At 39.9% G+C, this 13009-nt stretch overlaps 1 protein-coding gene across 1 annotated transcript; it reads left to right on the top strand.

Annotated features, from left to right (window-relative positions):
- The first annotated feature begins 10101 nt into the window (after window positions 1-10101).
- LOC308110867 (uncharacterized protein) lies at window positions 10102-12722 on the top strand. Its single transcript, XM_080465487.1, has 6 exons — window positions 10102-10164; window positions 10274-10603; window positions 10825-11163; window positions 11245-11370; window positions 11469-11497; window positions 11593-12722. Exons 1-6 carry the CDS (start codon window positions 10122-10124, stop codon window positions 11719-11721), a joined length of 996 nt encoding a protein of 331 aa, XP_080321613.1. The 5' UTR covers window positions 10102-10121; the 3' UTR covers window positions 11722-12722.
- Window positions 12723-13009: the final 287 nt, after the last annotated feature.

The following is a 13009-nucleotide window of genomic DNA, read 5'->3' as shown; positions in this document are numbered from 1 at the left end:
TCCCCCGAAAGGAAAACACTAGCAACAATGGATAGGCCATAAAACAGAAGGGGAGCGAGCCAGACCCCGGAAGTGGCCAATGAGGATGCTTGAATCTGACCCGAACACACCACAGGGGTCCAAACCCAAGTTGGTGAGACTCACTTTCTATCAAATCTCTCCGCTTCTCAACTGACCATCGGCTGAGACACATGTCTCTGCTTGCCTCAGGATGGTAAAGAGAGCAAAAGAACAGAAGAAACACCAACGCCAGCCAGCTGGACGAGCAGGACCCAGTTTGGACTACATCTTCTGTTTTCCTCTATTTTTGCTTTTTTTGGGGGATTCTGGAGACCAGAGCCCGCGTCTCCTTTCCTCCTCTCCTCCTTCAACTGCCTTGCTGTCCACTGCTGCAGCGGGAGCCAGGCCTCTGAATTCAGCGTCCTGAATTCCGACCCGGTAACAACCAGTTACCACAGCCTCCCAGAACCAACAGCACCACGGACGGTGCTTTTCAGCACCAAGAACTATAAGGGTGAGAGCTTTTGTCTGGGCAGAGAATAGTTAGAATGATGTTCTGTTGAAAATGCAATGTGTTTCCATGTGCCGCTCAGAAGGCCGCACCAACCAAGTCCAGGACTCTGGTTTTCCACCTCAGAACCAGAGGTCCGAGTGAGCTCCAGGCCCACTGGGAGCTCTGTGTGGAGGAACCAGGGTTCAGAACCGAGCCGCGCAGAATTCTCTGTCTTTCTCTTGTCTTCATCCTCTCTCATTCTCCCCCTTTCTCCACTAACCCGGATCTCCTCGCAGCCCTGCGCCCCCCCCTTATCAGATCGAGATAAGGTCACACACTACTGCATGTCAGCTGCTGCAGAGCAGATCTGTTTTGATCACAAGAGTTCTAACTGCAGGAACCGACCTCCACTTAGGACTCAGGTGCTCAGAACCGGGCCAACGGAACCGCCCGTTCGTTACGCCCTCGGTAGACTAACTCGCTCCAAGACCGCCCTCGCGCACGCGCGCTCAACGGACGTCTTGTTTATCTGGCCGCTAAGCAACCGCCGCGTTCCCAGAAAGAGCGAGTCAAACGCCTCTAGTGGTCGCGTGGGTCATCGCAATCCCTCTTGACATCTACCTGGTGGACACATCAGGTTATTGCGCTCTCCCTCTGCGCGCCGCCACACGCCCCTAGTGGTCGTCACAGTCACCGCATTGACCCGCCGACGTCTGCCTCCACCTGGTGGACGTTCGAGGTCATTACACCCACTCACTCAAGACCGCACGCACGCACACACACACACACACACACACTCTTTGTACATAGTGTTTGCTGTTTAATAGATTAGATCTCCGTGTTAGATGTCGTTTGCTATTTGAATGTGTTGATTTATGAGATGATTTCCGAATTATTTATGAATTAATAAATTTTTATTAATAAACGCCTGTTAGCTGAATTGTACGCTTCTTGGTGATTATTGTGTATTTATTGTTGACAATTCACTGGTTTGTAACAGTCTGTGCTCGGATCTCACACCTTCCATTCTATTTAAGATTGTTATATTTTATGCAGAAATATTAACTAACTTAAATAAACTTTTTACAAACGAGACTGATATTTTGATATTAGCTATTTCCAGTTTATCTGGTGGTGCCCCGATTTATTATTAATACATAAATAAGAAATTTATGCAAATTAATAATTATTTTTATTAAAAATTATTTTTGATAATTTTTCATTTTTTTTGTTTTTAAAGTATTTATTCAATTACTTTAGGATTTGTTAATGAGTAAATGACCGTTTACTTCCATTAATAATTTAAATTCTTCATAAATTACTTCCAGTGATTTATTACTTTTAGTAATCTATTACTTACAGTAATTATATGCTAATAACCAACCATAAACCCCAACATAACACTCTAAGCAATTTACAGTCGAATACTAATTAACAATTGGGTATTCAAAAATGTGGTACTCCCCTGATTGTAGTTGGTCAATTTTTTATTGTTTTACCTAGTTGTGTGTTTTTTGATTTCATATTCAGGTCCACACAATGTCCCAGCCCATCAGACTGAGGATTGTCCTGGGAGAAGATGATGCCAGGAAGTTAATTTTGCCAGCAGGGATCCCAGACTCCATTGAGAAATTGTGCCTTACAATAAAGACTAGCTTTGGACTGCAGCAGGATTTTCGGCTTCAGTATCAAGATGCTGATTTCGGCAATGATTTCATAAACCTCTCGGACATCTCAAGGCAACCCTCAAGATCATCAATGTCCTGGGTGACAGAGAGGACAATTATTCAGCAGCAAGCAGTCAAGCAGAAACAGTCCAGGGCCCAACAGATTCATCATCGTTCTCCTCAGTCGACACAGATAGTACATTGTCTGTTTCTTCTTCATGTTCTCCTTTTGCAAGGCTAAGTGTTTGGCCAAGTGTTTCCACTATCCCAAGTTTCAGCTACGACGTTGAAGTTGAACTCCAGAGGGCCAATGGTGTTTACCAAACACAGGGAGTACATTTAAACCACTCACCAAAACTGAAATCCTTCATTTTGCAAAGTTTGGCACAAGAAATTATTAGATTTAAAGCGTACCCAACAGACAGTAATTTAACTGATGTTGCAGAAGCACTTGTGAAAAAACATCCTTGCCTCAGAGAGCAGGGCTCTTTTAATGGCTGTTACGGGTGGAAGATCAGCCTAAAGTATAAAATGGCAAATTTCCGGACCAAACTCAGAGGCCTGGGATGTGCTGAAGTGATGATAAATTTGCTGAAGAACAAATCAGTAGACCGACCTCTCGCTGCATTGAATGTAAAGAAGCCTAGAAGAGCAGAAGTTAACTACTGCCTAGAGCATCCCAAAGGAGAAACCAAAGAAAGTCTGGAACAGGAGAGAGTTGCTCTGCTTTCTGAAATCAAAAAAAGAAACAATGACTCTGTGCTCAGTCAGAAAATGGAAAAACATTCTCTTACAGACGGCAAGACGTTCTACAAGGCCAGCCTATGGTTGCAGACTTTAAAAGTAGATGGCCAGCTCTGTTCACTGTGAAAGAGGTAACATGCTATATCATACCAATCTACCAGAGTACACACATGTGCACTGAAGAACAGCAAGATAAAGACCTATTAATATTTAGTAGGTGATCGTCTGTGTCTTACTTTCTCTCTGTTGTTTCTGACCTTTTTTTTTTGTGGTTTCAGATTGACAAGGAATTCATGCGAATTTCCAATGTATCACTGCCCTCTACTTTCTTTGCTGAACTTGACCGGTATTCACCATGCTTGATGGAAATCTTGAGTGTCAAAGGTGGAGCGACTGGACAAAAAATACGACACCTGTTGCTGCCAGTCTCCAAGGTTTGTATAAAAATTCAGAGTTCCAGCAGTCATGAAAAGTGAAACATGAAAGTGATGTTTCTGAGACGGTCAGTCACAGGAGGACTTGGTCCGTGGGCGCGTTACTAATGGGAGCTGTGGGGCCAAACCCAAAACACTACTTTAGACACTTAAAAAAAAGAAAAAGCAAAGCTTTGCGGGTAGAGGGTTGACAAATCTGTCAAATGTAAAAGTTCCAAACTTCCATACTTAAAAGTACTACTAAGTTCAGCAGGCAAAATATTTGAAATTGAGATAATGCCTAGCCTAATATAGATTATTTTGTTTGTTTTGGTGGTTTGCTTCAGAATACCCATTGGTACTAATTAGGACTCTGCCTACTGCTGTGTACTTCTCTAAAATGGGACTGGCAAGTGCTGACTCGTGCAGGTTATAAACTGACTGCATCAGCATACATTCAGCCCCACTTCTGTGAAAGTACTCAACAGTTATGAATGTGAATAATTGTTGTAGGAGCCATTTTATGTTTTAATTGTTTATTCATGTTGTCTGTATCTTCCCCTGTTGCCTGGTTATATGTGTGGGTTTTATGTTCCCCCACTAGGGGGAGCTGGGGCAATGTGGGAGGTTGTAAACCCTCCATGTAATTGGTGACAGTTGTGATGGTCTGGGAGAGCACAGTTTCTGGACCATGTCAGTGCTAATATGGCCGAGGATCAATAGCAACGTCATTGGTAATATTGGAATTATAGGAACTCAGTATTAGGCTGAGTAGAACAAAAATAATGGGCATCGACTGCTGGATAGTGAATGCCAATAAATTGATTGCTATATCCAAGGACAATCTGCACATTGGACTTGATGAATTATTGCTCTGAACACGGGTTGAATCTAAGTTTCCAGAGCGGACTTTAAATTGGTTCAAGTGCCGCTAGATTAAGTCCAGAAACTGTCCCTTGCAGACTCTTTTTTGGACCAGGGCAAGACTGAGCACCAGTTTTTGGACACAGACACAGGCATTACCTGGATTACCTGGAGGATTTATAACCTCCCACATTGCCCCAGCGCCCCCTAGTGGGCGAACATAAAACCCACACACATAGCCAGGCAACAGGGGAGCACACGCAGACAATGTGAATAAACAAGAAAAACATAAAATGGCCCCTAGAATTGTCTTGAAATGTACATTTTCAGTCCTTAAAAAGTCATGGAGTGACATTCTGATATTTTCACTATGAAAATGTGTGCTAATCCTGAAAAATGTGCCTGATGTGCTGAAGGAAAGTCAGTTTCTGTTTGAGACACAAATCATTACAATTATATTGCCTCTTTTTTTCTCTCTCTAGAATGATACTGTACACACCAGACGTGGATGTATCATCAAGTGTTTGTGCACCTACCTAAATGAAGACCATGAAACAATTGTGAAAGAATACATGGTAAGTTATTTGTGAATTAGTGTCTATCCAAAGTCAGAATGAGACTGAACTGTGACGTGTGATCCAACATCCAAAACACCCATAAAAACCTCACAGTTACAATACTAAAGTATCTGACAAAGAATAATATTAGAATAATGCTGTAAACATTAGTCTTACATACCCCACCCTCTTATTGCTGACTAACTTAGATGAACTGTAACTAATTGTAGAAAAATAGCAGGTCAGTTTTGTACCGTTATCAGAAAATCTTTATCCTTTGTAGCTGTGTTTCTTTCATTTATGTATTTATTCAGTACACTTATGTAATGTATATCCCTTTTATTGTTGGTGTACATATCTGAATGAGTACAAATTAATTGTCGTTTATTCTCCTGTTTTACAGTTGGTAGGGTTTCCCAAAAGTGCATTTCATTATTTGTTTTCTTGCCTTCAGTCACTTTCTGTGGTATTTTTTGACTTTAGGAGTTACTTTTGTTCATGGTTATTTGTTACATTTCATCCCACAGACACAGACACAGAAGCCAACAGTGCCATGGAGCAAACAGTGATGGGGGTGTACGTATGTCATAAAGAAGGAGGGTGCAGAGCCTCAGGATGACCCAGAGGACATTGGTGTCCTCATTGAAGGTGTGGAGAGCCTGAGCGCTTTGGGCAGCATTGCATTGGCTTCTGCTCGGCTCTTTAGACTTGTGTACTGTTTGAACTTAAGCTGCCCACCAGAGCTCAAATGCACATTTGAAGTTGGGCAGAGGATCTTGCTTAATCTTGACGGGCAAAGGCTGTCATCTAAGGTGCAATTCCTGAAAAACTAACTTTTGGAGTGAGTCAGCCTGAATAAGACTGAAACAAACCTGCAAATGTTTGAATAGTGTTACCTGTACTCCCACAAGGGAACACATGTGGTTGCTACTTTTGCGCTCATATGTTGTCAAAATTATTGTTTTGAGTTGAACAGTCATATTCTGAGTATGAGGTGTGTAAAATAGGGTGTACACAATGTAGTGTCTTTCGTGCCTTTAAAGTAAAATAGTCACTAATTGTGATCTTGTTTTGCTGCTCATACAATAGAGTTTGAGAGAATCGTTATTCAAAATGTATGCTTTATGGTATAAGTAGCATCTGAAAGCCTGTTTTTTCAGTTTACTTGTGACTGGTGGCATTTTAATTTATTGCATTGGAAGCGTTTTATTTTTCTGTTCCACCAATAATTTTGTTTAAAACATCTGTGATTTGTTTGCACTACTACAGTTCATCAGGCAATGTAATGCTCTTTTCCTCTGCTGTTTTTGTAATAACAGTGGAGTTATAATGTTATATTCATGTAAGGTCATGTCGTGTGGTTTAAAAAAAACAACCAAACATTTGTTTTGTTTAAGAAAAAGTTAATTATGTGCATTGCAAAACTCTTGATTTTTTTTATGTTCATTGTCCAAACTGAGCCAAATATTTTTGGTTAAAATATTTTGTAAAACATTAGAGAAAACAGTTTTTCATGTTATTTTGTGAAAAAAATAAAGTTGTTTAAAAGGTTTTGTAGACTCTATAATAGTGTACATTTGAAATGTCAATCTTCGCTGTACCAGCTGGAAGAAAAGTAATTGAAACTATTAGATTTAAATTAATTAGACTTTTAAAACTATAATTCATTCAACAAGATTAGTTTGAGTAGAATGTGTTGATCCAACAAAGCTGGATTTCATTGTGTTGAAATGCTTGACCAATGTAGAGTGCCCTTGGTTTTACATAGTCTAACAAAATGCATATTCTGTGGCCCTTCAAAGTTGGGTCAAATCCCCTGAAAACGCTAGCAGAACGCACTTCCCAAAGCTGAAAATGCCTGGAAGTCAGTGAGTTAATCTGAATAGATGGAAATGTGTGCCATGATTAAATTACGTTAACTCAACAAATTATTTTTTGGAGTGTGCTTTTGGCATTTGGTGCTGTTTTTGATTGTAAAGTGGTTTTTCCCATCCAATCGTCTCGGTGCAAACCAGAGGGAAACACTGGAAGATGATCTGATGGCGACGCTGCACAGTGGTGTCTTGATGTGCTGTGGTTGTTGATCAGCTGTCATGTTGGTATTGATAAAGTACTGATGCATAATATTGGCCTTACACTGGATTCAGATTGTGTTTTTACTGTAGGACATAATGTGCTGCTGTTACATTGGCTGTATGGCATAGGCAACAACACTTTTTTTGGGGGTTGTTACTGACTGAAACACCACCGCACGCTACTAGGGAAATCGCTACTAAGCCCAGCCTCATTGCCCCAGGCTGAACACACACACACACACACACACACACACACACACACACACACACACACACACACACACACACACACACACACACACACACACACACACACACACACACACAAATTTTAAAACTTTTAAAACTATAATTCTTTCAACAAGATTAGTTTGAGTAGAATGTGTTGATCCAACAAAGCTGGATTTCATTGTGTTGAAATGTTTGACCAATATAGAGTGAATTACATTGTCATTAATTGGATGAACAGAAAAATAATGTTTAGATTCTATGAAAAACTAATGTATTGAACATAAATATCTAAATAATGTTGCATCAACACATATACATGTTGTTCATATAACATGATTGAAAGAGATTCAATCGACTTAACTCATTGGCTGCCATTGACGAGTTTGACGAGTATAATGTATAGTAACGCTCACTGCCATTGACGACTTTGACGAGTTTTTAATTTTTTTACACAGCGGGCTGTAGAAATGTCTGGCGCACCAAATGAATGAGCCTTTAAACTGAGACATTACCTGTAATGATTAATCGATGCCACTAGAATGCAGTATTGCGCGATCGGTGGGGTCAAAAGTCTGCCGAGAGGCGGAAGTGTGTGGAGTGTTTGGAGAACGTGGTGTGAGCAGGTAGCGGAGCGGCGGGAGTTAGCATTAGCGAGAGATAGCGGTTTAGAGAGAGACAGGATAGCAAGAGACATGGCGAAGAAGGGCGGTTATAAACAGTTAACACTGTGGGAGAGTTTGACCCGCGGATCGGGGAGGAAGACCGCGGCGCCGGGAGACACCTGGTGCCTCACGGAGCGTATCACCGGCTGGCTCGAGTGACGCGGGCTCTTACAGCGAACCAGATCCGGATTCCTCAGATGAGTGGTTGCCATCTGGATCCAGCAGAGACTCATCTCCAGAAGCTCCAGAAAGAGCTGAAGGTAAGAACTTGCTAAGTTGCCTATCATATGCAAACTTGAAAGGAGGGGAGGCGTGGAAACTTGCAGAAGTAAAGATAAATCCTTCTCATACCACTGTAAATAGTATTTGTTTGTATATTGTCCTGGTATAGTGATATACATATTCCTATTATTTACAGGTGGTTGACCCAGAGAGCAGGCTGGATGGACAAACAAAAAGGCACAAGATGGAACACCTGATGGCCACCAGCAAGAAGGAGAGACCGACGAGAAGATGTCGGGTGTGTGCACGCAGGGGTCTTCGCAAGGAGACCAACAAGTGGTGCGCAGCGTGTCGTGTTCCCTTGCACACAGGAGACTGTTTCACCTTCTACCACACAAAGCCGAACTACTGGGCCTGGGAGGATTGAAAAAGCACACACACACACACAAATTAGAGAGAGAAATCAAGAAATCCTCCCTCTAATTGAAGACTATCTGTAGAAAATTAAACGAATACAGTTCAGGGCCCATTGTTAGTTTGTTGGCATAAACAAATTTTGATAGTGTTACAGTTTATTCATATATTTTATATTTTAAAAAACCCAAACATTCCTCTTGCTTCCACCAGGGGGGGCGGTGCCCGGCGCCTGGCACCCTCTATTGACCAGATGCCACTGATAGTCGCCTGTGCCAATACAGACAATGCAGGACATTATGTCCTACAGTAAAAACACAATCCGAATCCAATGTAAAGCCACTATTATGCATCAGTACTTAATCAACACCAACATGACAGCTGATAAACAACCACAACACATCAAGACACCACTGTGCAGCGTCGCCATCAGATCATTTTCCAGTGTCTTCCACAGAGACGTGGGGGGGGACGATTGTAGCTCCTGATGGGGGGTTCGGACCGTGCGAGTCTCGCGCACCGCTGTCATGCATGCTCGCTCGTCTGTCTGTGTGAATGACAATAACGGAGAAAGAGGCTATGCGGAGATGAATGAACGGAGCGAACGTGGCGGGCCGCCATGATTACATTGTTTGAGCAGGAGAGTCTCCTCTGTCATTTAATAGTGTTTTGAAGCCGATACGATATTCTCCCTCAGAGGAGATAGCGTTTACAAATTCTATTTTGAAAGGCACATTGCAGATTTCCTGCTGGATTTAGGTTAGGGGTATCAGCGAGTGATTTTTAGGTTTTGAGTAGACGAACAATTGAGTTTTGGTTTGATCTCTCTATATCGACATTCCTACGGGCTGTGGTGGCCATTTTAGTGTTTCTAGGTGGCGCTAGAGAGCACATTTTGGCACTGTGGGGGTTAATTTTTACATTTTCGTAAAGTTTTCACCAGTCTTGATGAGCGTGCCAAATTTGGTCAACATTTGAGCGTGTTTAGTGGGTCAAATTTGGGCTCAATGAGGCGTCAGGAGTCAAAGAAAAAACAATAAGAAACATTACAAATACAATTGGGGCTTCGGTCCTAATAATAATAATAATAATAATAATAATAATAATAATAATAATAATAATAATAATGATAGTGATACATTTGATTTATAAAGCACATTTCGTTGAAACAAATCTCAAAGTGCAACAAAAACACAGTAAAAAAAACTTAGACACCTTTTTAAAAAGTAAAATCTTCCACTAATTTTAAAAAAGCCAGTCTGTGGGGTTCTGAGGAGGCTGGGTCGGGAGTTCTGTTTAAAAAGACAGTAATTTCTTCTACCGCTGTAGCTCTGTCATTCATTTCCTGCATGTCTTTGATGTTAAAATTCTATCTCTATTATGGCTTTTACCAGAGTAGATGGTTGGAGAGAAAGGTATAATAGGTCATCAAGGTAAAAATTTAAAATGCTCTGAAAAGAGGAGGTTTACTCCACCATTTCTTCAGTTTTGGTTTCAAACAGTATAAAAAGGTTCTGTTCTTCTTCGGTTGGTCTCTTTGTGTTTACCATGTGAGCTTTACACAGATACAACCATACAGCCTGCTGTTGATGTTGTTTCATGTGTTTCAGGTGCATGGTTGGTATTACAAAGTATTTCCTGGACGTGTTTCTCATCACATCCTTCAGTGTGATGAGAAGCCAATCAGATGGTCGTGATGTCTGACCCTCCCACTTTATGAGATTACAAATAAAGTGGAGACGCTCTGATTGTAACAGTCAGTGGTGGACTCCTCAGAAAATGTTGCTCCTAGTTTGTTTTCTGTTGATGATCAGAGTCGCGAGTAAGTATTTGATGAAGTGTCAGATTCTGTAAATATACACTGAATGATGATGGTACATTTAAAATTCTGTTTCTTTTATTCACTGGCTGATTTTGCTTGTTTCTTTCAGGCTGTACAGGTGATGAGAAGGTTGAGATAAAGTCTGTTGCTGCTCAACAAAATGTGATTCTGACGTGTCCTCGAGAGAAAGACAAGAACGATGTGAGGCTGTATTGGATCAGAATCATTTCTGGACAAAAGCCTGAATTCCTGGGAGGAACTTTGGGCTTTAATTCTAATAAAATTAATCAAACTCCTCATTTCACAACCCAACAAGGACCTGGAACTTTTATTCTGCACATTAATCAAACTCAGATGATCGACACTGGACTTTACTACTGTGTTCAAACCGCCTGGACTAACATGATATTATTGAGTGGAGTGTTTCTAAAAGTTAAAGGTAAAGTGAACTCATTTTATATGCAGGCTTTCATATTTATTCACACACATTTGAATTCTTTAATTACACACTTAACTCCATAATTCCATACAAATTGTTATTTATTTACAAATATCTTCTTACTTCCATATTGACGACGGGATGTACTTACCAACTTATTTATTTATTCATTTATATATTTTCTTCAACTGGTTTCTTACTTTTTATTTGGTACTTCCCAGGACCCCAGTCTGTCTTCTCTGGCATCAGTCAAGCTCCTCCGTCTGAGTGGGTCCATCCAGGAGAGTCGGTGTCTCTGCAGTGTTCGGTTCTCTCTGACTCTGAGAAGAAAACATGTCCAGAACATTCCAGAGTTTACTGGTTCAGAGCCGGATCAGATCAATCTCACCCCAGTTTCATTTATACTGCTGGAGACGGTGCAGAGTGTGGAAACGCTTCACAGAAATGTTTCTATAACTTCTCTAAGAAGGTCAGTGTCTCTGATGCTGCTACTTATTACTGTGCTGTGGCTGCATGTGGAGAGATCATGTTTGGAAATGGAGCAAAACTGGACAGTAAAGGTCAGTTCAGACTAGTTTACTTGGAAAATGGTTTCTAATGTAAAAAAAGAATCTTGATCTTTGAATGTTTTATTTTCTCAGATCCCAACACGAGAGCTTTGAATAAAACAGAAATAGCTCTTTGTGTTGTCTGTGTTGCTTTGGCTGCCAGTGTGACTGTTTCAGTTTATCTCATCTGGACCAAGAAGAAGAAGGATTGTAACTGTGGTAATACAAGTTTCATGAATATCAGTCTGTCTAACACTTAGTGATGTTTTAAATTCATTTAAAACGAATTATTTTGAAAATATCTTCTTTGAAAACAGATGCTGAACCGGTCAGCAGTGATCAGCAGGTAAAGTCTCAGGATGAAATAACTGGAAATCTAATTTCAGTTATTTTCATGTAAATAAAGTTGTAACATTTGTACATTTTCTTCTATTTCCTCAGAGAGAAGAAGCTTCATTGACCTATTCTGCACCAACCTTCAGCAGGAGAAAAGTCCCCAAAGCAGAAAGAGGAAACACAAACTCGGCTCAGAAAGAGACGATCTACACTGACGTGCGTTTTCACCACTAAATCATTTAATCTCAATCTGATAAATGACGGTGATGTGATTTTCCTTTTATACAAAACCTGATTGCAAATATAGTTACCAGGGTGCAAGTAACAGATCATGTGGACTGTATTGGCATTTTTGTAATCAAGTAGTAATTTGGGTTACTCGTGTTATACTCAAGTACAGTTTATACCATGTTATGTACTTTTTATATTCAATGGAAATTGCAACTAAACAAGGCCACAGTTTAAATTAATATGCCAACTTTTGGATAGTAAGTTTTACAAAATCTATATTTTTTAAAGAGAAGAAATTTCCTCTAACAGAAATGATGTTGAACTTCATTATTACATGAATATACAGTAAAATGAAATGATTGCCTGCTATTAACCAAAGAAAATAAAATCCAGGAAAAGCAACTGATATTTTGATGCATTGTGATCAATTAAAATGTATAAAAAGTAACAGCAGCTGCACTTCAGTGTTCATCACTTATCTTCCACCTCTGATAAGTAACCCAGTATACGACTTGAATTTCATGTCTCTGATAATAAAGCAAATCGCATTAAACTTTACTTTAGTTGGTTTATTGAAAATATGAATATTTTCTGCTCATTTTACTCTCATTATGCAGATTATGATGTAATATCTTCAGAAAATGTAATCCACCATGACGTTTTGAAAATATTCTCTATTGTTCTGGACTAGTGGGTTTTTTATTCATTGTTTATTTTCTTTTTTGTGACAGCATGTTGAAGGTATCCTGCATATTTTTATCTATTCAAAGTTTTACCATTTAAATTTCCCTTGTATGTATCAGTTCAATTTTAAATAAATCAAACTAAATTTCTTTACACATCTTGTTTATATGCTTCAGTCAAATAAAACACAATTATTCAAACCGGTTTTCTTTTGTTCCATTTATTTGTTTTTATATCGACTTTCTTTTTCATTAAAAATGTGATGTTTGATCAATTTCGAATGAAGAATTTTCTATGTTCATAAAAGTTTGTCGTTCTGATATAAAATCTCTTTTAAATTCTTTGTATGTGTTAAAGTAGATATGAATATAAGGTGTTCTGTCTCAATACACCACAATGTGTTTAGTAATAAAACCAGACGAGGAGCAGTATGACATAAAAAAGCCATGATCAAAATAACGATTACAACAGTGGCGGTGCCAGAGATTTGTTTCTGCTGGTTCTTTGGGGAAGCTCGATCTTTCAGTGACGGTGCTGAGGGAATTTAGGGATCTTCAGTTTATTTTCTGCTGTCGCATCGACAACATGTGCACGCTGCACCGCGCAC

The sequence above is a fragment of the Lipophrys pholis genome (genome assembly GCF_963383615.2).
Source record: "Lipophrys pholis genome assembly, chromosome: 6".
Taxonomy (NCBI): Eukaryota; Metazoa; Chordata; class Actinopteri; order Blenniiformes; family Blenniidae; genus Lipophrys; species Lipophrys pholis.
Note: the sequence above shows the minus strand (reverse complement) of the source record. Positions and strands in the feature narration are given on the sequence as shown.

Excerpts from the sequence above, each read along its gene's own strand:
- LOC308110867 (XM_080465487.1), top strand. The coding sequence starts at position 10,122 with ATGTTGCTCCTAGTTTGTTTTCTGTTGATGATCAGAGTCGCGA. Across the intron at positions 10,165-10,273 it reads GTTGATGATCAGAGTCGCGA|GCTGTACAGGTGATGAGAAG; the intron begins GTAAGTATTTGA and ends TGTTTCTTTCAG. Across the intron at positions 11,371-11,468 it reads GAAGAAGGATTGTAACTGTG|ATGCTGAACCGGTCAGCAGT; the intron begins GTAATACAAGTT and ends CTTTGAAAACAG.